At 40.3% G+C, this 25,500-nt stretch overlaps 1 protein-coding gene and 1 long non-coding RNA gene across 3 annotated transcripts in view; one reads left to right on the top strand and one right to left on the bottom strand.

Moving 5' to 3' along the window:
• Positions 1-828: 828 nt before the first annotated feature.
• CCDC198 (coiled-coil domain containing 198) lies at positions 829-24,313 on the bottom strand. 2 transcript variants are annotated; one of them, XM_029952668.1, is made up of 6 exons: positions 23,920-24,313; positions 21,424-21,506; positions 7,149-7,235; positions 5,668-5,766; positions 4,747-4,903; positions 829-1,088 (listed from the first exon to the last, which is right to left on the bottom strand). In XM_029952668.1, exons 1-6 carry the CDS (start codon positions 24,140-24,142, stop codon positions 859-861), a joined length of 879 nt encoding a protein of 292 aa, XP_029808528.1. In that variant the 5' UTR covers positions 24,143-24,313; the 3' UTR covers positions 829-858. The 2 variants fall into 2 exon arrangements, with proteins under 2 accessions (XP_029808528.1, XP_029808527.1); XM_029952667.1 differs by having other exon boundaries at positions 5,668-5,769; positions 23,920-24,312.
• LOC115302723 overlaps positions 7,741-25,500 on the top strand; it is a 78,402-nt gene continuing 60,642 nt past the window's right edge. The window contains exon 1 of the long non-coding RNA XR_003913600.1: positions 7,741-7,943. This is a non-coding gene — a long non-coding RNA (uncharacterized LOC115302723). The remainder of the gene's footprint in view (positions 7,944-25,500) is intronic.

Raw genomic sequence — 25,500 nt, 5'->3', positions numbered from 1 at the left:
CCTGGGTGGCTCAGTCAGTTAAGTGTCTGGCTTCGGCCCAGGTTATGATCTCATAGTTGGTGGGTTTGAGTGCTATGTCGGGCTCTGTGCTGACAGCTAGCTCAGAGCCTGGGGCCTGCTTTGGATTCTGTGTCTCCCTCTCTCTCTGACCCTCCCCTCCTCACGTGGTCTCTTTCAAAAATAAATAAAAAACATTAAAAGAAATTTTAAAGTATGGTGTGGTGGCAAGTCTCAAAGATGAACCCCAACAGGTCACGCTTCCGAGTCTGTACCTTTGTGTAGACCTGTCTTTCATGGATGGCGAGCTGGCTGGTGACTTGCGCTAACCAATAGGATGTGGCGAGAGTGACGGGGAGCTCATTCCATTTTGAGGCTTGAAGACCACTGGCAGCTCCGCGTCCGCCTCTTGGAACGTTTGCCATGGGGAGTCCTGGGCTGATATAACAGTAGCTTCATACCCTTGATAGAAAGACCACTCAGAGCAACCAAGTAAAGAGGCTCTGAGACTCCATGGGGGAAGGGATGGGGTCCAACTGCCTCAGTGTCCTGGTTGAATCTCCAGATGACTCCATTTTAGCTGCCTTCTGACTTTAGCTACATAACAGATCCCACAAGAGGCCACAGAGAAGCACCCAGCTGAGCCTGGCAGGACCCAGAAAAGAACAGACACCCAAAGTTTTGAGGCATTTACGTAGCACAGTTAATAACATATGACAAACCTGTTGACTGTAAGACTCCAAATGAAGGACAGTGACTCGGTTTCCTCCAAATAGTTTATATAACTAATCTGAAGAATTTTTACAGGAAAGCAAGATTTCAATGCCACAATTTCTAGGTCAGTGAATAGCATTTTTATTCTCAATCAAAAAACTCATCAAAAAGTGGGATTCTCTCAGTTCTGGTCCTCACCAGTGCTTGTGGTTTCTTCTCGCTTTTTGTAAATTCATCTGAGTCAGAGCTAGAACTGTCCCAGAGAAGCTGTCCCCGGGCCTCTTGTTCATGGAGCCACATTTCCATTTTGCCAATTTTCTGGGGACAACAGTCATTCCTTGCTTGATGTTCCCCCAAATCTTCATTTGGTGAATTTCCTACAGAAAATTTAAAGTTTATTTAATTGTTTCCCCTAAAATGATTTATTTCTTTATTAAGTGCCTAGATTTTTATGAACACAGAATTCTTTGCTTGGTGTTCTTATGTATATATAAAGGGTGCTTAGGTGGCTCAACTGGTTGAGTGTCCAACTCTTGATTTCAGCTCAGGTCAGGATTTTGTGGTCATGAGCTTGAGCCCCACATCAAGCTCTGTGCTGGGCATGGAGCTTGCTTGGGATTCTCTTTCTCCCTCTCTTTTTCTCCAGCCCTCCTTCTGCCCCCCTCTCCGGCTCATGCCCTTTCTCTCACAAAATTTTTTAAAATTTTTATGAAAGTCACGAGAATAATACTATATGCCCCAACTCATTATACACATGCATAAACATATGTACACATGCTTTTCAACTGAGTTATTTGGGAACTACTTGCAATTACATCCCCCCCAAACATCACCACAAATCTCACAGCAAGGGCACTTTTCCTACATAGCTACAATATAGTTATTACACTTAGGAAATTTAACATTGATATATTACTGTTGTCTAATATATGGTCTACATTCTAATATTCATGATTGTCCCAACAATGGTCTTTATGGTTGCTTCTTGTTTGCATCTTTGTGTTTTATTTTTTAGATCCAGGATCCAATCTAAGATGATATATTGCATTTTATTTTCCTGTCTCTTTAATTCAAGACACTTCCCTTCCTGTTTCTTTTCCTTTTTCTCTGTCTTTTCCCTCCTTCCCTCCTCTTCCTGTTCTCTTATATCCTCAGTCTAGATCCCTCCCTTCCTCTTCCTCCATTCCCCCTTCATTGTCTTCTTCTCTGGCATTTTAAAGAATCCAGATCAATTGTTCTGTAGAATGACCCTAAATTTGGGTTTGTGTTTCTTTGTGATTAAATTAAGGACACACATTTTTGGCAAGAGTATTGCACAGGTGATGTTGCCTTGTGCTATTTATGGAACATCTATTATGTGCCAGGCACATGATCTACACTTTCTGATCTTGACATCCACTCTCACCTCATATTAGAGTCCCCTATGGAGTGTTTTAGAAACACAAATGCTCGGGCTGGGCCCCAGACATATAGACCTATGGAGCTCAAAGTGTCATGAATTTCACTTTACTTTCTATACTTTTTAGAATAGATTTAATTTATTTGGTATGGGATTTTATGTACGTACGCTCTTTATTTAAGCTGTACCCAAGGCCCTTTTAAAGTGCATTTCAGAACAACAAGGGCTTCATTTAAGGAAGGATGGCTTTTAAGAAAACAAGCAATGACCACTTCTGAGCTAGGAAAATCACCCTGGGTCAAAACCCAGAATGTCCCCTCCAACTGGTTGAACCAGCCATAATTTTTGGATTTCATCTTAAGGATACTTGTTTATCAAATCTCATGGCATATTTCATTTAAGCCCTTGATAACTGATGTTACATACTGTTATATGAGAAAACCAAGCATTTCAGTGTGAGAATTTATGCTTCGTGATTCATTAGTTTCCTTTCTGCCTCAGTAAGGGACTACCCTTGAATGTTGTTATAATTATTGTTATTTTCTATACATATAGTAGTGACAGGAAATGATAGTTAATTTATGTCTGACCTCAATCTCTCTCCTGAACTATGATATGCTGTTTTGTACCACTGGATTCCTCCCTTTTTATGTCTCCTGGCAACATGTCAGACTCACCTTCTCTTTCTCTTCCAAACTCCCTCTTCTCCCAGTTACCCTAATCCAGCAAATGGTCCCAGTTTTGCCCCATTGTCTGCCCAGTTCTTCAAGAGAAACCCACCAATCCTTCTGGCCTCTGTGCTTTCTCCACGTACCCACATCTGATTCATCACCAGGTTCTGCCACCCGTGTCTCCTGAATATCTCACATTCAGCTCCTTCTCTCCTGTCACCCTGCTCTCCTGGTCCTTGTGTCCCCACATCCTTTTGCATTCTCTTCCCATTCATCCTCCACAGGGTAGACAGAATGATGCTTGAAAATGTAAGCCTGATTGTGTGGCTCTCCTGACCTTTCAGTGGCTTCCCTTGAATCTTAAGCTCAAGTTCAGAGTCCTTATTTGACGTGACTTGCGCTCTGGGTGCTGCCTGTGCCTCAGAGTCGTCACTGGTCACTACCTTAATCTCTCTTCCCAATCGAGAGCTTTTGCAGGTGCTGTAATCGTGAATGGTTCTGAATGTTCCAGCACCCTGGATGGATGTGGGTTCCTGTCCCCTTTGTCCTGCTACTTCCTGTCTCAGATTAAATATCACTTCCTCGGGGAAACCTTCTGGCTTTCAGATTGTGAGGTCTCCCAGTTATACTGTCATTGTTGGTTGGTTGCCTGTCCTGTTGCATAAGGCACCAACCCAGGCACCGGGTCTACGAGTGAACAAGTGAGCCAGTCGGAGGATGTTGGGTGGTGAGGAGTACTGAACTGGGAACTGGGGAAGACTTCATCCCCTGGGGCCGGGAGCTGTGATCATCCCTGCTCTGCACACGAGCCAAGAACGGCCGGAGGCCCCGTTCACACTGGGAACAGAGATTTTCTGCTGACTAGACGCAGGAGCTTTGGAACAGGAAGAGAATGTTTGTTAATGGTGGGATCTAATGCAATATTAATAATAGCTCAAGTCTCACACCACCCTTGATGTTATGATAATGCAGGCCTAAAGTAGCATGTGAGGCCAAGTTCGTATGTTCAATTTTATCCTTGAAAATCTCTTAAATCATTCATAAATTATTATATACATAGTTCTGTATACATAGCATTAAAGTTTAAGAACTTCTGAGCTAGATGTCTTTTTACTTGTTACATTTTTATAAATCCCTGCTTGATTCTCTGGGGTTGCTGGACTTAAGAAAAAAGACAAAGAAAAATACAATGTTTAAAATCCTAAATGGGTTTTGAGTGAGCAGAGGAAAGTGTATCCAACTTCAAAATTAATTTGGGAAGATGAAAGTAACAGAGGCCAGCGGGGGGGGGGGGGGGGGGGGATTTTCAGTAGTATGGGGATTATATAAAACATTAAAAATATTTGATGGTGGGGCACCTGGGTGGATCAGTAGTTAAGCGTCCAACTTTGGCTCGGGGCATGGTCTCACGGTTCGTGAGTTTGAGCCCTGCATCAGGCTCTCTGCTGTCAGTGCAGAGCCCACTTCAGGTTCTCTGTCTCCCTCTCTCTCTGTCACTCCCCTGTTCGCATGCACTCTTTCTCTCAAAAATAAATAAACATCAAAAATGTTTGGTTATGTATTTTATAATATATATGTTTTAGCAAAATGCATTACCATTATATCAAGTCCATAATTTCACAGTTATTTCATTCACAAGGTTAAATTTAAAAAATACACACTGGGCACCTTGATAGCTCAGCTAATTAAGCATCTGACACTGGCTCAGGTCATGACCTTGTGGAGCAAGGATTGCAAGAATGCCTGGAAAGCACAGTAAGCCTCTTACCCACTCCGGTGCTGAAGCTTCTGTCTTTTCCTCCCGGCCACCCAAAATTACATGACACTGTGATCTCTACCTTCCAGGCAGAAACCCCAGGACACTCCTTGCTATGTACCTACCCCCTCCCTGGAAGTTTATTCGATAAAGTTTTAAAAATATTGACAATCTTTTATTTTGCTAAAAATAGATAATTCATGACTCACCTGGACTTCTGTTCAAGGTTTCATCTGGCAGAAAGGTTGGAAGGTCCCTGTTATATTTTGGGATGCTTTGAAGGATTTTCTTGGCTTTATGGTCCCTTGGTTTTTGCTTATTAATTCTTGCATCACTGTGAAGGCTTTTCTTCAGCTCTGCTTGGGCCTGAAAATGATCCACTATAACCGATTAGTGTTCTCCCCTTGAGCTACTGCCACCAGTGTAGGTCAAGAGAGCAGCCACTTTGCGAGTTGAGTGCTTAACGGTACTCATCTGTGGTCCCCTCCCCTAACCAGAACACAGTTTTCTTTTTCCCACTAGATGGTACAGAAACTTCTCTATGCGCAAGACAGGCTTGTTAGGAAAGTGGAGAGCTCACAGGCTCTGGCAGGGAAGTGATATATTTAGAATTGCAGAAGACGGTGACTTTTGGCTTAAACACTAGCATGAGGAATTTGGAATATGACAATTATAGAAAACACTACTGTAAAGAGGTATTTTACAAGAGATCATTCTTGTAAGATAATTCTATGGCTTGAATTATGGAGGGATGTCTAGGTATCAAAATAAAGACCAACTCTCCCCCCTCTGTTTTACTAAATCAGAAGAAAAATGATCTAACCTCATTTTCCTGCTGAAGCCAGAATGTCACAGGAGCAATTTGTGGGGGCAAACAAAATCAGAAAGAAAGAAAAAAACAGACTTGGGACATAGATTTGTCCTTGTGACTGAAAAGAAAGAAAAGACTTGACAGGGTCGGTAGCAGAAGGGATCTTGCTGATTCTTCTCAGTTCGGTGCCAATGGCCAAATTTAAAATGCTAAGTAAAGACGGGCGATGAATGCTAAACTACATCCATGTCAGAGGGCAGTGATTCTGTGGAGTAAATGTGCTAAATATGACACTCTTCTTCTCTCTCACCATACTTACCTCTTGTCTGTTACGGTTCATTTCCAACATTCTCATCTTATGTAAATACTGTCTTTTCCCGGGCATGTACCCTGGAGTTTGCATTGTCTTTTCTGGTTCCTGCTGTGAAAGATGCCACACTCGTTAAAACTAGGTAATTTGTTACTGACTTTGGAATCCACAACTTGCAAATCTTTTTGAAACAGAATAAGATCTTAATCAGCCATCAGTTATAATCCATAGAGATCTCTTGTGATGTCAAAGGTAGATCATTATAGTTCTTCACTGAGTCCTTTCTGGGTACCCTTCAGTGACTAAAGCTTTGCTGTGTGTCTAATATAGTTTTTAAGGTTCCTGTAGAGTTTTGCTAACCTGAAATGGAATTATCCTTTCACATCTCATTTTGATGAAATATCTTCCCTAGTCAATAGATGCTTATTACTATCTCCCCACAAAAGGGTTCTGGTTTGATAAAACTGGCCTCTTTCTTCAAAATGCCTCTGCTGCCATTGACTAATTGTCTGGCTATGAAATCAGAGGGGAGCCACGGAATGGCTAAGCATTTCCATAGACTGTACCCTCATATACCAATGTAAGCCTTGGTATGTTAGGAAGTTGATGGTTTGTAACTTTGGTGACCTCCTCTGATGCGTCATACACCCCCGTGGAACAGTGCAGTTACTGAGGGTGACCAGGGGGTGAATACGGCCTTGTTCATCCCTTGCTGTGGCCAAGAAGGGGACCCAGATGTGCTCTGTGGTATCTTGTACGCTGCCCTGTGGACAGTGACCGGGTTGGCTGTCGCGAGCCTCACAAGGGGACCGTCTCTACAGTGCCGTCAGCAGCACAAACGTGGCCTAGAGGGTCTAAAACGCACCTGGGCATCTCTGACCACATCAGCCAGCTGTGTAGCAGCACCTCGCTGGCTTCACAACTGAATCAGGGGTGGAAAGGGTTGAAAATCTACTACCTCACAGTTTTCATGTCTACATGAGGGGAGTTTTCTCAGCAGGAAGTGACAAACTTATAAAAGGAAAAAGCTCTTCAGAACACCTTTTCCAAGGATTCCTTTTTTGGTGAGGTTGTGGCAAATAAGTTCGGGACACCTTGTAGATATGATTTCCCCTAAAGTTTGAGAATGAAGAACCTGAGGGGAAGTTTGAACCTGAGGTGCAGAAGAAAAGGAAAGAGGCATGCTAGATTTTTCATAAATTTGGATACTTCTAGAACTACCAGTGTCCAAGTAAAATTCCTTTCTCTTATCTACATCTTCCTGTTTTCACCAGGAAGTGAAGGGCCCAGAATTTACCTCAGAGAGGAGAGTCTTTGTCAGTTGGAGGCAGGCCCAGGAGAGAATGAATAGCTTTGGGAAGTCCTGACTCTGAATGACCTAATAGTTTGATTTGTCTCTGAGGTCTTCTCGCAGGGAGTGCATGAAAGGAACGCCCCCCCCTCCCCCCATCCCCCGTTACCCCCGCCCTCCAGTTAGCGGTGCAGTTCACCTTTGCTCTGTGCATCCTTCTGGCTTCTTGCTGGCTCAGGAGCCTTTTAGAAGTAATTACTTGTGGCAGGTCAATGGGTTCAAGCTTCTAGAAGTCCAACATTTAGAGCATTCAGCATTCCTCATACCATGAGATGATGAAACATAAAAGCCAGACATTAAACTATCTTACCACTTTGCAAAAGCAGCACTTATTCCTGAGAACACACGGGGAAGGTGATTTCAAGAGGATTACGGTTGTGTCTGTGCAAGAGTTTTCAACTCATCTGGGTTCTTTATTGTTCCCTTTCGCAGCTGCCAGTGACTTATTGATCTGAATATTTGTCAGAGAGTTAAAAGACTAAGAATCCTTTTCTGTCTGCATCGAGGGACCAAGTCCAAAGTTATCAAACAACAAGGGTCTTAGAGTATTAACGATGAAAGCGGCACCAGGAATTTTTTATTCATTCCTTAACTGCCCGGCTGAACTCTTTGAGTCCCTAGGGAAGTGACCTAGTTTTAAGATCTCCAGAGAACCTCCCTCGGCCTCCTCAATAACAATCACCGGCGCTCCTGAGGCACATTTAAATGAAATGAAAGTGCAGTGGGCTTACAAATCTTAGACAAGTTTTTTGTTTTTTTTTCTCAGCAGACGATTGTCTTTATGGGGGAAATCACATTGGAATTTCAAGGGATCATGAACACTGGGAAGCAGCTGATGAACCAATGGACCTGCCTTCAGCCCTGCTTGCCTCGATGACTTAATGCTCTGGAAGTTGGAGCCCTGGGAAATGACCGAGCAGACCAGGAGACAAAGGTGGGTCTCTCCACACTGACCTGCAGGCAGGGACCTGGAAGTCCCGTAGAATTTCTTTGTTTACTCAGTAAGTACATACAGAACAACTGGTGTGTGCCAGGCATGGGGGTGCAATGGTCAATGAAACCAACATGCCTTCTCTGGACCTTACAATCTATGAGGGGAACATATAGATTTTGCTTGTGTGATTATTCATTGATAATTACATGGGGCGTCTGTAATTCCCCAGGGGTGACCTATTATCTTCTGCCCTTGCAAGAACATGAATGTTTGTCCTCTGACACACAGGCTTCTTCGTGACCCCTCTGAATGTACTGGGTGTCTAATTTGGGTGGTGTTTCCCTATGGTTTTCCTTTTTAGAAGTTTCCCAGTGAAGGCTTAAAAGGATGATTTTGTTTTGCTTTGTTTTAAAGTTTTGCTAAATTCTTAGAAGCTTCTGGATGGCTTAAAGGTATTTTTAGATGATGCTAAAGGTGGGACCTAATTTTACACAAAGAAGCTATTAAAATTGCCTAAAGATCAAATGTTTGTTAATAGGAACTTTTGAACTGAACATTTCAAAGATTCCTTTTAGTTTTAAGGAGTCCTAAGGTGTACATCATACTCTAAGAGATTTTCATTAGCTTTTGAACTTTCATTCACAATGACCTTCCACATTTGACATCATTCCACCTCTTTCCTGTAGCCTCTCTGTTATAACACGTTGCTAACTCGCAAGAATGACTTCAGTGAGCTTACTGTCTACTGTAGCACTATGGTGACTTTTGTTTAAAAATGCATTTTCATTTGTATCAATTTTACTTTCCCATCCATTTGTTTCATAAGATATAATTTGCCTTTTAAAAGTATGGTGTGTTGGGGCACCTGGGTGGCCCAGTCAGTTAAGTGTCTGGCTTCGGTTCATATCATGATCTTGCAGTTTGTGGGTTCAAGCCCTGCATTGGGCTCTGTGCTGATAGCTCACAGCCTGGAGTCTGCTTCAGATTCTGTGTCTCCCTCTCTCTTTGCCCCTCTCCTGCTTGTGCTCTGTTTCTCTCCCAGAAATAAATAAACATTAAAAAAATATGATAATTACAAAGTACAATCTTAACCCTCAATATGTCAGAATGTGACCTTATTTGGAAATAGGGTCCTTGCAGATATAATTAGTTAAGATGAAGTCACAGGAGCAGGGTGACCCATAATCCAATGTGTCCTCATTACAAAAGGGAAATTTGGATGCACACCCACATGTACACAGGGAGAACACCATGTGAAGAGGGTGCTCCTACAAACCAAGGAGTGACAAAGATTTTTCAGGAAACCACGAGAAGTTAAGAGAGAGGCGTGGAACAGATTCTTCCTCTCAGCTCTCATAAGGAACCAACCCTAAAAACACCTTGATCTTGGACTTCTAGTATCCAGAGTTGTGAGATAATACATTTCTATTGTTTAAAGCTCCACAGTTTGTTGTACATTGTTACAGAATCCCTAGAAAATTAGTTCAAGGGGGAGAGGAGTAAGGAAGCAGTCCAATAAAGTTTCCTGAAGGAGAATTTTCAGCAGAAGTTGGACACTTAGGAAATTTTAGGGGACTAAGGTGCTCCAGGTGTGGGGGGAACAACATAAACAATAACCCTGAGGTAAGAGAGAGCATGATCTTTGAGGAAATTGCAAGAAGTTGGTTGACTGCAAGAAATTGCAAAGTGAAGGGAAAATGTCTCAAATGAGGCTGGAGGGGCAGGCAGGGGCCAGGTCTTGTAGGGCCGAGTGGGGCATTCCAAAGGTGTTGGTCTTCTTAGGAGCAGTGAGCAGTCACTGACATGTATGAAGCAAAGTAGTGGTGTGATTACATTTGCTTTTTTTTTTTTTTAAATGTCACTCTAGCTGCAGTGTGAAATCTAGAGAAGATGAATCACAGATGTGTGAGAGCATGTAGAAGGACAAAGGAGATGGGTTGGGGGTTCATGGAAGGAAATCGATGGGCTCGGCAAATATTTGTAACTTACCAAACAAGATTTGGGCTAATTGGTGAGGAAGAGTTCAGGGTCCACATGGCATCCAAAAGGATGGATAGTGTTATCATTCACTGAGATGGGAACCTAGGTGTGAATGGAGTGTAACAGGAGGATCCAAATTCAGTTTGGAGCAGGTTGAGTTTGAGATGCCTTTGAGGCATACGAGTGTAGATGTTGAGTAGATAATGAGATATATAGGCATGGAACTCAGGGGAGACATCTATGCTGGAGATGCATGTTTGGGAATCATCCCTGGGTAGAGAATAACTGAAGCCATAGTCATCGAGGAGGTCAAGAGTGAGAAGAGCAGAGCCAAGGACTGAAGACTTGAGAAGCTCTAATACTGACAAGCTAGTGGACGGGACAAGGTGGCCAAGGAAACGGAGAAGATAGAGCTCAAGTGGGAGATGCCACACTGAGACAGACAGTGTGAACACTGCTCCAATGTTAGTCTAACACTACAGGCAAATGATAATTTATTTTGAAATTATTTTTCATTTTAGTCTGATTTGTTGCATTATTAAGGGGTAGACCTGGAAGCCAGTCTGGCTTTCAAGGTGATTGGAGTGAAAAGAAAGAAGAGGGAGACAGGGAAACGGACGCTGAGCAGACAGCACTCATGGGGAGCATGACCTGTACCTCCCGCTGCTTCCCTGGAGAACAACTTCCTGGTCTCTGGGCCTGGCCTGAGCTGTTCTGGGGAAAACAGCCTGCATTCCTTTCTGCAGGAGCAACCCAAAGCTCAGCTGGCAAGGACAAAGACAAGGGCAGAGGATTTGGAGATGGGGAGGAGAGACGAAGGGGAAGAACCCATCTTTAGGTTAGACATGTGCCAGGCAATTTGCATTTGTGGTAGGAAGTGGCTCTCTGTTCCATTCTCACCTTAGGTGAGAAAGTAGATTTTTTAACATAATAACTACACAAGAATGCAATGAGAGGTGATGAGTGCTAGTAAGACAGAGGTTTGTCTGGCTCTCTTCTCTGCAGTACACAAAGATGCTGGGCAGATGGGACCTGCTGGCACAAGAAGTAACCGCTGATTAGATCAGGACATGGGGAGAACAGAGATGGAGGGGGAGATAGTCATGCACCTGTGGGGAGAAGAATTGACAAGGGCTGAAGGGGGGTTTAGGGCATGAAGGGGAGAATGAGAAAGTGTTCCACTCCCTGGACTTGGCTCAGGATCTGGTTGTTCCTGGCGATGGGGCCCATGTGCCTTTACAGCTGCCCCCATGTCTGACACGCCCAGGGTCACACAATGGCAGCTCATTCAATCCTCCTGTGAACACTGTGGGCAATTATAATGATTCCCCAGCATAGAGAGGTTAGTAACTGGTCCAAGGATGCATAGCAAGAAAGTGGCAACTCTGGAATTCAAACTCCAGCCTGCCCAGTTCCAAATCCTAAGCTCCTTCCTCTTCTACATGCCCCTAAACCTGCTTGATCATCAGACTCTCTTGGAATTAAAAAGAAATTCTGGACTATTCACTGGGGATTGTGATTCAACTGTTCTGGGATATGTCCTGAGAATAAATATGTGTATATGTGTGTGTGTGTATATAGTGTATATAGTGCAATACATAGTATAATATATACACACACACATATATATAATTCATTACAATTCAATTTAATTCATTATAATTCAATATATAATGAATATATATAAAAAACTTTAATTTTTAGGGTTCATAGCAAACCTGAGTGGAAAGTACTGAGAGTTCCCATATACTCTCTGTCCCCAAATATGTACAACCCCCTCCATTATCAGCATCTGTCACCATCTGTTGCAACTGATTAGCCTATATTCACATGTCATTATCACTAAAAGTCCATAGTTTAAGTTAGGGTTCACTCTTGATGTACATTTTATGGATTTGCACAAGTGTATAATGGCATGTCTCCCCCAATGTCACATCCTACAGAATAGTTCCACTGCCCTAAAATCCCTGTTTTGCCCATCCTTCCCTCACTTACTCTTCCTAGCCCCTGGCAACCAACCACTGATCTTTTAATTTTTTTAATGTTTTATTTATTTTTGAGAGAGAGAGAAATTGAGAGAGAGAGGGAGAGAGACAGCATGAGAGGGGAGGGTCAGAGAGAGAAGGAGACACAGAATCTGAAGCAGGCTCCAGGCTCTGAGCTGTCAGCACAGAGCCTGATGCGGGGCTCAAACCCACCAACTGTGAAATCATGACCTGAGCTGAAGTCGCCCACTTAACTGACTGAGCCACCTAGGTGCCCCCAACCACTGATCTTTTTATAATCTCTATTGCTTTGCCTTTTCTGAAATATCAATATCCTTGGACTCATACAGTATGCGGCCTTTTCAGATTGGCTTCTTTCACTTAACAATACACATTTAAGTTTGTCCATGTATTTTCATAGTTTGAGGGTTGATTTCTTTTTAGTGCTGAATAATAGTCCATTATATGGATGTGACACGGTTTCTTCATTCATCTACTGAAGGGCATTTTGGTTATATCCAAATTTTGGAAATTATGTATAAAGCTACCATACACCTCCATGTGCAAGTTTTTTGTGTGAATATACATTTTCAATTCATTTGGGTAAATACCAAAGCTCATGATTGCTAGATTGTATGGGAAGAGAATATTTAGTTTTATAAGAAAGCTCCAAACTGACTTCCAAAGTGGCTTTACATTTTGCATTCCACCAGAAATGAGAGTTCCTGCTGCTCCCTAACTTTTGGTGTTGTCAGTGGTTTGGATTTTGACTATTCTATACATGTATGGTGTGATCCCATGGTGGTTCTAATTTGTATTTCCCTGACGGCATATGATGTTGAACATATTTTCAGATGCTCACTTGCCCTCTATCTTCTCTACTTGTCTTCTTATTCTCTTGACACTGTCTTTTGCAGAGCAGAACTCTTTTTTTAAATGTTTATTTTTGAGAGAGCTCAGGTGGGAGAGGGTCACAGAGATGAGGACAGAAGATCCCAAGTGGGTTCCATGCTGACAGCAGTGAACCCAATGTGGGGCTTGAACTCACAGACTGAGAAATCATGACCAGAGCTGAAGTCAGATGCTCAGCAGACTGAGCCACCCAGGTGTCCCAGAGCATATTTTAATTTCAATGAAGTCCAGCTTCTCAGTTGTTTCTTTGGAATGTATCTCCAGGGGATTCTGATGATTTTCCAGGTTGGGGCTACTGGTTTCCATACTACCTCAAGTGAATAAAGAACCACTTCAGAGTAGACCACTGAGGATTTGTTTGTGGAGCAATATTGTAAATGTGAGTCTGAAGAATCCAGTTATTTAAATATTTCAAGCTATTTAAAATAACATATCCATAAATTTTTAGGGCCAGGTTTTCTTTGGAAGTGTAAATTTATATTCTTAAATTTTCAGACTCATTTATTTAAACCCATAATTCTGATAAGGGTTAAATAGTAGGTGTCTGTAAGAAGTCTCTCCAGGCAATTACTTTCTTCCTGGCCTTTGGAAAGACACTTAAGAATCACCCTATTCCTCCACAAAGGGCACTAGATGGCAGCAACGAACATTACAAATAAGATCCCTCCCTTAAGTATTTGCACTTGGTCTGAGAAGCTATGCAGAAAAAATTGTTGGAAAATTGGCTTCTCTAAACAAACCAGTCCACTGAAATTGTCCCAGAATTATGAGGTTCGTATCAATGTTCCTTTTCCCTGCTTGGGAAGCAAGATGCCTCACTTCATCACCTTTTGAAAGAATACAAGGGAAGAAATTATTGGAGAATTAGAATGGTAGAATGACACTTTTTCTTTTTTTAGTCTCATGCTATAAAAAATGTATTATTTATCTGGATTATTTGGCTTCTCAAATGAAACAAATGGTCAGGATAATCAGTTGAAAGTTCAGCTGGGAGATTCAGAAATGGAGATTAAAAATGAAGCAGAAGTCACTGAGCTTGGTGACTCAGTGACCGGATATGATTGCTTCTGTGTCCGAATGGGAAGAGGAAGATGGGCAGGAGGAGCTCAAAGAAATTGCAAAATTTGTTTGGCACCATGACTCAAAAATGTATGTCTTCCAAGGTTCTGGGAAGAAAGCAAAGGTGTCCAGGACAGTCTTGGAGCAAGTGATTGTAAGCCCAAGGAAGAGTTTCTGGTCAAGGCATTGCAATGAGTTCACATTTCAATAACTTTATTTGCTCCAACCACCTATCGATGAAAATTAAAACATAAAACCAAAAAAAATGTGGTTGCCCTTTAATATAAGATATATCTCTCCATGGACCAGAAAAAACAAAAACAAAAACAAAAACAAAAGTAGAGACTGGGAAGAGGTTGATCCCTAAGGAATTTGGGCCTTCTGATGGCTCTGAGTTATTTCTACAAATTAAAGGGGACCTAAAAATGCTGAGTAAGATGGTAAACTAGAACAAGGATCACAGCTTGAAATCAGGGGCTGATTCTCTACTTTTCTACCTGGTTTAAGAGAGCTGCATCAAAATGTAAGTTAAAAGATTAGTTTTACAAGCATTATCAAAAAGTTGAATATGAAGAATATTATGTATCCATAAAGAAGGATGAAACCTTGCCATTTGCTACAACATAGAGGGACCTAGAGAGTATAAGGTTAAGTGAAATAAGTCACTTAACAGTCTCATTTGACTGAGAAAGACAAATGCCATACAATTTCGCTTAGATGTGGCATCTAAAATACAAAACAAATCTATGAACAAAAAGCAGAAATAGACCTATAAACACAGAGAACACACTGGTGTTTGCCAGAGGGCAGGGGGTAGGGGATGGACAAAACAGGTGAAAGGGAAATGAGAGGTACAGGCTTCCAGTTATGGAATGACTAAGTCACAGGAATGAAAAGCACAACATGGGGAATATTGTCAGTGGTGGTATAATAGCATTGTATAGTGTCAGATGGTAGCTGTATCTGAGGTGAGCACAGAGTAACGTATGGAGTGAATCACTATGTTGTACACGTGAAACTAGTATTACATTGTGCATCAACTATACCCAAATTAAAAAAAAAAAGTTTTTTTTAGAAGTTGAAGCTGTAGGGGCGCCTGGGTGGCTCAGTGGGTTAAGCATCTGACTTCAGCTCAGGTCATAATCTTGTGGTTTGTGTGTTGTAGCCCCGCATCGGGCTCTGTGCTGGCAGCTAGCTAAAAGCCTAGAGTCTGTCTTCAGATTCTGTGTTTCTCTGTCTCTCTGACCCTCCCTTGCTCATGCTGTGTCTCTCTCTTTCTCTCAAAAATAAATATTTAAAAAAAGAAGTTGAGGATGAAGAAGCTAAGACTTTATAACATTATAAATGAACAATATTCTGGAAAAACATAAATTAGCAAAATTAAATCAGGAAGAAATCAGATAATTGAAACAACTAAGAAATTAAGTTAGTAGGAAAATTTCTCATTCCTCCCAAAGTCCAGGTGGCTAAAGATGGTTTCATAGGCCTGTTTCATCAAACTTTTAAGATAACAGCTGTGTTATATCAAAAACTATAGAGAATAGAAGAAAGAAAAAAGTAATCAGTGAATTTTACAAAACTAGTACAAGCCTGAAAGCAAAACTGGAAAAAGACAGTATAGAAAATTATAGGACAGTTTTTATGAAAATAGATGTGAAAACCCTAAGCATAGACCATCTCACAAAGTATTTGTATATGTATCTTGTGGCCAAGTAGGATTTATGCCTGGAATATAAGCATAGTTCAACATCATAAAGTCTATTAGTTTACTACACTTTATCAACTGGTTTAAAAAGAAAATTTGTATGATTATTTTAATAGAGGAAGGGGAAATATCAATAAAATTTCACACTGAGCCCTAAGAAAAACTCTTAGCACACTAGGAATAAGGGGATGTCAACAATTTAGTCAATGGCATTGTGCCAGGTAGCTCCCACTTGCTTCTCCAGATCCACTCGCCACATTCTCTAGCCTGTTCTCTGCCTGTGAGTAACCAGTTCTCTTGCCTTCAGGCTTCCCATTGAGTTTAGCCATGGAGACATCCCAGGAGGAGATCTGAGAGAAGAGAGAACAGGGTGTTTCTTCCCCCGGCTTCCCAAGGGCATACTGGGCTGGTTGTGTCCTCCTGTTTCTCTCCAAGCACCTTCCTCTACCTGTCTCCTCCTAGGTTCTAGAAGTCTCTCACTCTCTGAGTCATTTTGCTCAGAGATGGTTATCTCTCAGCTGCCACTAGTGGGTATTTTAATATCTTCTGTGGTCTTCCTGATCCAAACCTCATTAATAGTTACTTGTAAAGAAAATTTCCTTGAATTATTCTACTTTGAGTATGGCATTTGATTCCTTTTGGGACTCTGACCAGCATCTATCAAAATCTTATTGCAAATCTATTTAGTTTTCGAACCGCAGATTTATTAGTGTTATAGATAAGAAAAGGATGCCCATTATTACTGCCGGTATTCAACATGAGAAGGAAACTCTAGCCAAAGCAAAAGTCAAGAAAACAAAAGAAAGAATTAGAATTGGGAAGAAAGAAAAATCTTTATTCTTGTTTATAGAAGATGTTGTCTACTAGCAAATCTAAAAGAATCTATAGACAATTAGAATTCATTTCAATAAAGTTGTGGAACACAAAGTTCAATCTGCAAAACTCAGTAGCTTTCTAATTCACAAGTAATAATCATTTAGGAAATTAGATGGAGAGGGGTGCCTGGGTAGCCTAGTTGGTTGGGCATCTGACTCTTGATTTCAGCTCAGATCATAATCTCAGGGTCATGAGATTGAGCCCTGTGTTGGATTCCATGCTGAGCATATAGCCTACTTGAGGTTCTCTTTCTCCCTCTCCTATCTCTAAAAAAGAAAAGAAAAGAAAATGGGCGGGGGAGGCCCTCGTTCATAATTGACGGTCAGCATGGACTTGCCTAGGCCACAGCCTCCAGTTATTCAAACACTAATCTAGATGTTTCTGTGAAATTATTTTGTAGATGTGATTAAGGTCAATAATCATTTGACTTTAAGGAAGATTATTTAATTTATTTTTTTTAACATTTTTTAAGGTCTTTTTATTTATTTTTGAGAGAGACAGTGTGATCAGGGGAGGGTCAGAGAGAGAAGGAGACACAGAATCTGAAGCAGGCTCCAGGCTCTGAGCTGTCAGCACAGAGCCCGATGCGGGGCTTGAACCCACAAACCTTGAGATCATGACCTGAGTGAAGCTGGCCGCTTAATCAACTGAGCCACCCAGGTGCCTCAGAAGATTATTTTAGTTAATCTGAGTGGGTCTGATTCAAACAGTTGAAATCTTAAAGCTGACTCCCCTGAGGAATTCTACTTCTGTTCAGCAGCTTCAACTCACACCTTGCATTTGTAGCCTGACCTCCCTGATGGCCTCCCCTGTGGATTTTGAACTTGCCTTGCCATCTTCCATAATTATATAAGCCAATTACCTGCCAAAAAAGTGTAATATATTACATATATAATATATATGTCTTTATATATGTAATATATATAAAATATATATATGTAATATATTATATATTTATATATGAAATCTACCTCTACTGGTTTTGTTTCTCTGGTTGAACACAGACTGACACAGTACCTAGGAACAAATTAAAAAAAATTTTTTTAATCACACAAAACCCCTGGGAAGAAACTAAAAAACATTTTTAAAATATCTAAAAGAAAATCAGAGGAAATGGGAATTTATGCCATGTTTGTAGTTTAGAAGACTCAGTAATATAAATGTGGTCAATTTTTCCCCAATTAATCGACGAATGCATTTCAGTCACACTATTGTTAACAAGGTTTGACAAAAAGATCCAGACTTCACATGGAAGAGCAAAGCACCAAAATTAACAAAGGCAATTCTGAAAAATAAGAATAAAAGGACCTGCCGTATTCGATACTTAAAGACTATGCTTAAAGGCACACAATTAGGACAGTGCGGAGTTCCTAGGGAAATGCACAAATAGATCAATGCAACAGAAGAGAGAGCCTGAAAACAGACTCATGAAGCTGTGGAACTTGAACATATGGCAGAAGTAACAGTTTAAGTCCATGGTCAAAGAACAGATGATTCCAAAAAGAGTCTTGGGGAAGTAGCTTATTCAAATGGACAAAAAGTGAAGTTAAATTCCTAATTCACATCTGTACCCAAATGAATCTTATATGGATTAAGACCTAAATGTGAAAAGGCAAATATTATTAATTTCAGAAAGAATATCTTTATGATCTTGGGGAAAATAAAAATTTCATAGACGAAATACAGCAACTATAAAACATAAAGATTAAAATTGAGAAATTTGACAGATTTAAAGTGGAAATCTTTGTGACACAAACACACCACACCCACATGCCCCCCCCATGCGAAATGAAGAGGCAAACTGTAGATGCAGAGAAGATATTTGTAACACACATAACTAACGAAGGGCTAGTCTCAGATATATAAAGCATTTTCACAAAGCACAAAGAAACATATAAGAGAAAATGGGCAAAGAGAAAAGGCAAGGAAAGGGAATAAATTCGTGGCAAACCCTATAATACTGAAAACAAACAATAAAACCATCTAGGTCAGAACCAGCCTCCTTGTCTCTTACTGGCAATCTTTATACTCAGCTTTTCCCCTTTGCATTCATTCATCCAACATTTATTCAACTCTTATTTATTGATCACCTATTATGTCCCAGGTACTGTTCTAGACACTTAGTTACATTAGTGAAGACAAAAATCTCTGCTTCTGTGTAAGACTATATTCTAGCACTGGGAGGGAGGTGATGAAGAAAATACAGAATGAACACAATAGAAGTAAATTGCTTGGTGTGTTAGATGGAAGCCAGGTACTCTGGAGAAAAGACCATGGCAGATCAGAGGAGCCAGGGCCACCAGGGTAAGGATTGCAACTGTCAAGAGATTATTATGATAAGCCTCTAGGATGGTGAGATTTAAGCCCATCTTAGGAGGTGAGGGAGGGAGTCACTGAGGAAATCATATTTCCTGGGGCCCTGGGGGTGGGGGCAGTTGATCATCTCCACCTTAGGTTGGACCAGAGATGGTTGGATGAGAAGGTGAGTCAGGCCAGGAGGGACAGCAGTGATCTCCTTTCAACACACGATGAGCACACTGGATTGAGAGTTCCCTGGTAGCGGCTCCCACCTCCAAGTTGGAGAACGTTAGTTCATGACCTGCTCTTTACTTGAGGAGTAGATGTTTAGGAAGTGGAGAGTGCCAAATGTGCAACTCAAATTATTTAGGATGCAATTAGATTTGGTTTAATAATTAAAAATACTTTTAGAATTTTCTTTGGCAGAGATTAGGCTATTAATTAGCATGTCATGGGAACCCAGCATTTATTATTCTCTCAAAAACCCATTTGTGGTGGAAAATGTGCTGAGCCTCATTTGTGAAGATAATTATAGTTGATATCTTTGGGAGTGTCTGCCAAGTTCCCAGTGATTTCCCTCTTCTCTGGGAACTGCTTCCAGAATTTATGGGGTGTGTGAGGGGGGTGGGCTTCTCTGCCCACATTTCTACTGCATGAGCATATTCTCTGGGTATAGCTTATTGGAACAGAACTGGAATCATGAGCAAGGCTGAACCAATAAGATCTTTTCTCCGAGGAATTTCAAATTAGAGCCTAAAGAGCCAGGCCAATCTGTCTATTTAACTGGAACTATAAATGCAAATTCAGGAATTGAGGGTGTCCGTATTTCACCAAGTGGTCCTGAGGAGCAAAAAAAGTCGATCTGCAGGAAGAATAAAGAATTCATGAAGGAACGCTCAGGGGAGACACAGAGTTGTGCCTTTCAGGTTCCAAGACAAAGCTATTCCCTGAAGCCCACGTGCCTCCCAGTTCTTGGGTTCAACAAACGCTCCCGTATCTTCATAATTCATCATGTTGGCAACTAGTCAATTACACTTACAGTACACGGATGCTAAGGTCTACAGCAGCAGGGAAAAGGCATTTTGATTTTGTTCCCATCAGGAATTAATGGGTCTCATTGTCATTCATTCATCTATTCATTCACCGTTCATTCATTCATAAGCTTTTTGGGAGAACATATTAAGTGTTAGTGATTGAAGATATAAGACTCAATAAGACACAGTTTTTGCACTCAAATAATTTGTCTTGATTCTTCATTTTTAAGGGGGTTGGTTAGGATGTGGGGATACCATCTTTTGTTCTGAAACTCCAAAGTTCTCCTTTTGCCCTTGACTGACTTGAGAACCAAAGCCTAGCTTTAGCTGCTTTAGGGTTGACAGATCTAAAAAGAACTCTGTGAATTACAGATGGCTACAAATACTTTTCGCTGGTTATAGTAATATCTTCTACTAGAGTTTTTCAGCTTATTGGCTCCATAGGAACATTATATTAAGCACATTACTTTAAAAAGGTATATTTGTTTTAGGAATAAAAGGTAAGTTTTTAAGTTGTCCAGTTTAGTTAGAGATATGCTCAAAAGTTTTAAAATTATATATCAGTTTTATATATTTATACTTTTATTTTTCTTTAAAAACGTTTTGAAGTTTCTAATATAAGAAATGAGGCTCTTTTGGTGAACAAAAAATATAATCACTTCAAATAATGATTGTGAGCTTCTGGAGAAGACAGTAAATAAAAACCAATTGAAACAGAAATAATCCCCAACAAATGAGCTCAAATATTTCTGGGATTTGTCCAGATGTCTGGGTGAATTGTGTATCATGTGGGATTTGGTTCCAATTCCTTTTTCCCAAATGTCAGTGATAGATCCTGCTCACAGGAGAGCCCAAACCCTTCTCTTAGCTGATGTTCATTTTCAGGGACCCCTCAGATCTCTTTCCCCTTCTAGGATGAGAGTTCTTAGAATTTATACTTCTCTAGAGAGAATTCATTCATTAAATATTTATTAAGGTGAATGCATTTAAATCTCTTGCTTTGCTGCCTTGGAACCCAATGTTCCTAATTTCAGTAACCAGTTAACATTTATAAAGATAAAAGGTTAGGGATAAAAGGTCTGTAGAGATCAACTATGCTGCTAGTTAAGAGCATGAGCTTTGGAGACTTGTTGGATATCTGAGTCCCACTGTCCTTGGACAAGTTACTTAATTCTCTAATCACACTTACAAAGCAAAGATACTACTTCCTTTCTCGTAGAGTAGATATGAAGATTAAATGATTGACATCACTCAAGTTTCCCAGAGTATATGTGACTTGAAGTCGGTGGTAATTAAATAGTACTAGCTGTTATTATTGTTACTATTGTTTGTTGCAAGTGATTCTCCATAGTCCTCTAACTCATCAAATGCAAAATGCAAAGGTCTTTTGAATCCCAGAATGTCTGTGCCTTTGATACTATATTCCCTTTCTTTGGTGGTGGTCTTAAAAGTGAAATCATTATAAAGGGAAATCCTAAAGAAATATAGTCTTTGCAATTGATGACATTCTCTTTAACAACATTCTCATTAGCTTAGTCATTTTCAATATCCCTTCTTTATGGTTATAGTAAAAAGGGATGTTACCATTAAATCCAAGAAATTCTTTATGAAGCCTTTAAAATTCACCTTACTTGAGGTCTTCGGGGTGGATGCCTTTTAATAATACTTGTTTGCATGTGTTCCAGTGGGATGTCAAAATACATGGCCCCGGGCACTTGAAGGTTTGGGAGAGAAATAAAAACAAACCATTAAAAAATGTACTATTAAGTTGGGCTAATCATTAGACTTTAATATATTCTGATACCTTTTTAGTTACATATGTCCAACCTACATGTTAAATGTGGAGATGAAACACATAAAGCAGGGGTCCTACATGGATGTGAATGATTAAATATTAGCTTAGACACAGGATTTAATTTCTGCGTTCCTCACTTCTTCCCTGGACTGATATTTAGAGGAAAATCTGAAAAATCAACAATGTGTTGACTACAAATATTGTTCAAACATAGAGTTTGGTCCAGAAAATAGAAACTTTTTCACTTGTTTTCATTGCACAAAATCTCCACAAAATAAATTAGGGAAATCAGAAAAAAATATATATCTTTAAGAAATGAAAATAAATACTCCTTTCACATAAAATAGATGGATGGTGGATAGATAGATGGATAGGTATTAGGTGGAGAGAGAGGTAATAAAAAATGGAGTCTGAGTGTATAATAGGAGAATGCAATGTTTAGCATTGTGTGCTCCCAATTAAATAGTCCCCCCGACTAGGGAAAGAAATTTCCACAAGTTCCCACAATACAACTTGTGTATTCCCACAATACAACCTAGAAATATTTCCTGATGAAGTAAAACAGGGCTACAGAGTTAAGCCTTATTAGAAACAGAGCGAGGGCTCAAGAGGTCCATTACGGATTTATTTTTTCGCTTGATTATCCAGGGGTGTTAGGACTACTTCCGTAGCCAATGCTGCATGAATGAAGTTTTGTCTCTTCCTCTCCGAAATCTGGAAGCATTCTAATTTCTAGATTGCTCTCCTACAGTTTCACTTTGCATTCTAAATGGAAAAATCCTGGCGTAATTATGTGTTTCTATCCTTACAACATTTGAATGACCATGTTAAAAACATCTCCACGTCCTTATTTTCTTTCAAGAGATGCCAGCATATGGAATAAGACAGAAACAACAGTAATGACAAGAAATAACATTTTTGATTAAAAGATGTATTTCTGGCACCACTCTTTTTTCAGCAGCCTGACTACTCCTTATTTTTATACGATGATTTCAGTGATAACACCTCATTACGTAATTCAATTCATCCCAAATGGTACAGGCTATGTCAGGCAGTTATTTTTACCCTTGACTTATAGGTGAAGAAAATTGATGCAGTAATTTGTCCAAAGTTAGACAATTTGGTATTTAGTGGAGCTGGGGTTAGACTATGGGTCATTTGAAATTAGGGGTCAGGATGTTCACCATCCTTTTCTTATTTATTTTTAATGTGATTTTGTCATTTCAAAAATAAGAATATTTTCCAGGTGGGACTCTAATACATTAGACTTACTTTTCACTATTCAGTTACAAGAATCCTAAAAACTCTGGATACAGGTTTGCATAAAAAGGAATTCTTCAATGAAACTAGAGGAAAATTCCCACTTATGTGCTTAGGACGTTGAAGAGCATAAAAACAGGCCATATACAACCAGTTCAGGGTTGTCAGTTCCACAGAAAATAGCCATGACAATCAGTCAGGTGAGATCTACCAGATACTGAAAGAGAATATCAGGCTTTCTGGCCAACTTGACCAGTAATGGGATTATCGATCCAGGTAATCTAAATCTGTGTTATCGATTCAGAATATAAATAAAGAAAAAAATTACACAGATATATATATGTACACATTATATACTTCTCTTCCCAAGTGAGAATCTCTGTTTAATTACCATTTTGATTTTCATAAAAATATTACATCTTCTCAAATGTCCCAGGATGCTTTGTACCCACTTCCGGCTCAGAGCTTCCAATCATAATGGGAAAAGTTCTGTTAGTTCTGCAGATGACAGAACTTAGTGCACATTCCGCGTGAAGAATGTGGGCTTGGGGAGGGATGACTCATCCTCTCATCTGTATTGCAATAAATCAATTCTGTTTGGGGTGGTTTCCAACTTCACATTAGGACGAATTCACTGCGAAAGGGTTGCTTTCAAAACAACAAAGCCTGATGCACTAAATGGTACTGGAGAGAATGATTCGCATTTAGAATCTAACTGAAACATATGATTGTCATAATTTATCGCATCTTATCTATATAATTTTAATTGTCTGGCAAAGCTAGGTATAAACATTGAACACACTATAAACTAAGCTGAAACAGACTGATTTTTTTTTCCTTCTCGTGCAGAATGGTAAGAAGCCCTCTGTGCAGGGCTGTTGCAAGCCTGTTTCAATGTACCCAGAATACTTAACAATTGCCAAACACTCAGCCTTCAGTTGAAACGTGTTCCCTTGCATTTCAGCAATTTAGAAACTTTCTGATACTGTAACAGAAACCAAGAGTCAGGCACATCTGTCAATAGCTCTCCTTGGCCCAAATACGCAGACCTCATGATGGGTCTTACATTTACCTGCAGAGTATCTTCCATACCCGGTCTCTCGGAGAGGCGGCAGCTGTCCTTCTAGAGCTTCGTCCCGGTCCTGCAGGCCTCGGAACAAACATGAACTCTTTTCTTCCAGATTCTGATTGAATGCAAAGTCCACAGGGCTGGCTGAAGGCATTTCTTCCTCTTTGTTTCTCAAAGGTGCTACTTTGGTCAGTCTAGGGTGAGGCTTAGAGTGGCCCAGGCCCATTTCATGTTAAAGATATTCAAAGAACCATGGGGGAAGTGGTTTGGGGCCTTTAAGTTGGCTTGTTTTAATTAAGGTACTTCAAAATTTTACCCCAGCTCCCCAAATTAGTTCATGATGCCTTTCTAGCTTTATTTCACCACACAGGAGCACTTCTGGCCACTTTCTGGGAGCCGGGTTTCCACGGAGATGTCCCTTCAACTCCCACTCTGCCATTTCAGACCCAAAGAATCCAGTTAAACATTGACTTGGTTATGCTACTTTCTGAAAGACTCTGTGGTAGAAACAGAAACCGCTGTTGATCATTAAACAAATCTCTAACACCAGGAAGCCATGAACAGGGAGGGAGAGCAGAGGTTTAAAGAAGTCTTAAACTTGACCCTTTCATTGCACATACCTTTCAATACGGTCCTTAAGAGCTGCCAACTGAGAGTAGCCAAATCTCCTTCAGAAATGAGGGGATGCATGCTAAGCGTTACTTGGTAACCTTTCATTTTAATTGAAGAATTTATTTTCCAACTAGGAAAGGTAACAGTAGAGTGGCTAAAATAATTTTATTTTTCTTTCAATGACTTGAATTGCCTTTGGTTAATATATTACAGGAGAGGAGGTAGACAATAGAATTTCTTTCCTGGGGATGCTGGGACAAACTTTTTCTTCTTCTTTTGAAGTATAGTTGAGATACAATTTTTATTAGTTTCAGGTGTACAACACAATGACTCGGCAATTCTGTACATTATACTCTCCTCATGGCAATAAGAGTAGTTACCATCTGTCACCATACAAAGGTACTACAATATTATTGACTATACTCTATGCTGTACTTTTCATCCCCATGACTTACTTTATATCAGGGAGTCTCTACCTCTTTATCCTCTTCACATATTTCAGTCATTCCTCTAGCAAACACGTTTGTTCTCCATATTTGTTTTGTTTTTGTTTGTTTGTTAATTTGTTCTGTTTCTTTAAGTCCTGCATATAAGTGAAATCATGCGGTATTTGTCTTTCTCTGTCGGACTTAACTCACTTAGCGTAATATACTCTAGCTCCATCCATGTTGTTGTAAATGCCAAGATCTATTTTTTTAGTGTTTATTTTTCAGAGAGAGAGAGAGAAAGGGAGGGAGGGGGAAGGCCAAAGAGGGAGGGAGACACAGAATCTGAAGCAGGCTCCAGGGTCTGAGCTTTCAGCATAGACCTTGATGCAGTCCTCAAACTCATGCACCGTGAGATCGTGACCTGAGTCGAAGTCAGATGCTTAACCGACTGAGCCTCCCAGGCACCCCAAGATTGTAGATCTCATTCTTTTTTATGCCTAAATAATATTGTAGTGTGTGTGTGTGTGTGTGTGTGTGTGTGTGT

The sequence above is a fragment of the Suricata suricatta genome, chromosome 9 (assembly GCF_006229205.1).
Source record: "Suricata suricatta isolate VVHF042 chromosome 9, meerkat_22Aug2017_6uvM2_HiC, whole genome shotgun sequence".
Lineage (NCBI taxonomy): Eukaryota > Metazoa > Chordata > Mammalia > Carnivora > Herpestidae > Suricata > Suricata suricatta.
Note: the sequence above shows the minus strand (reverse complement) of the source record. Positions and strands in the feature narration are given on the sequence as shown.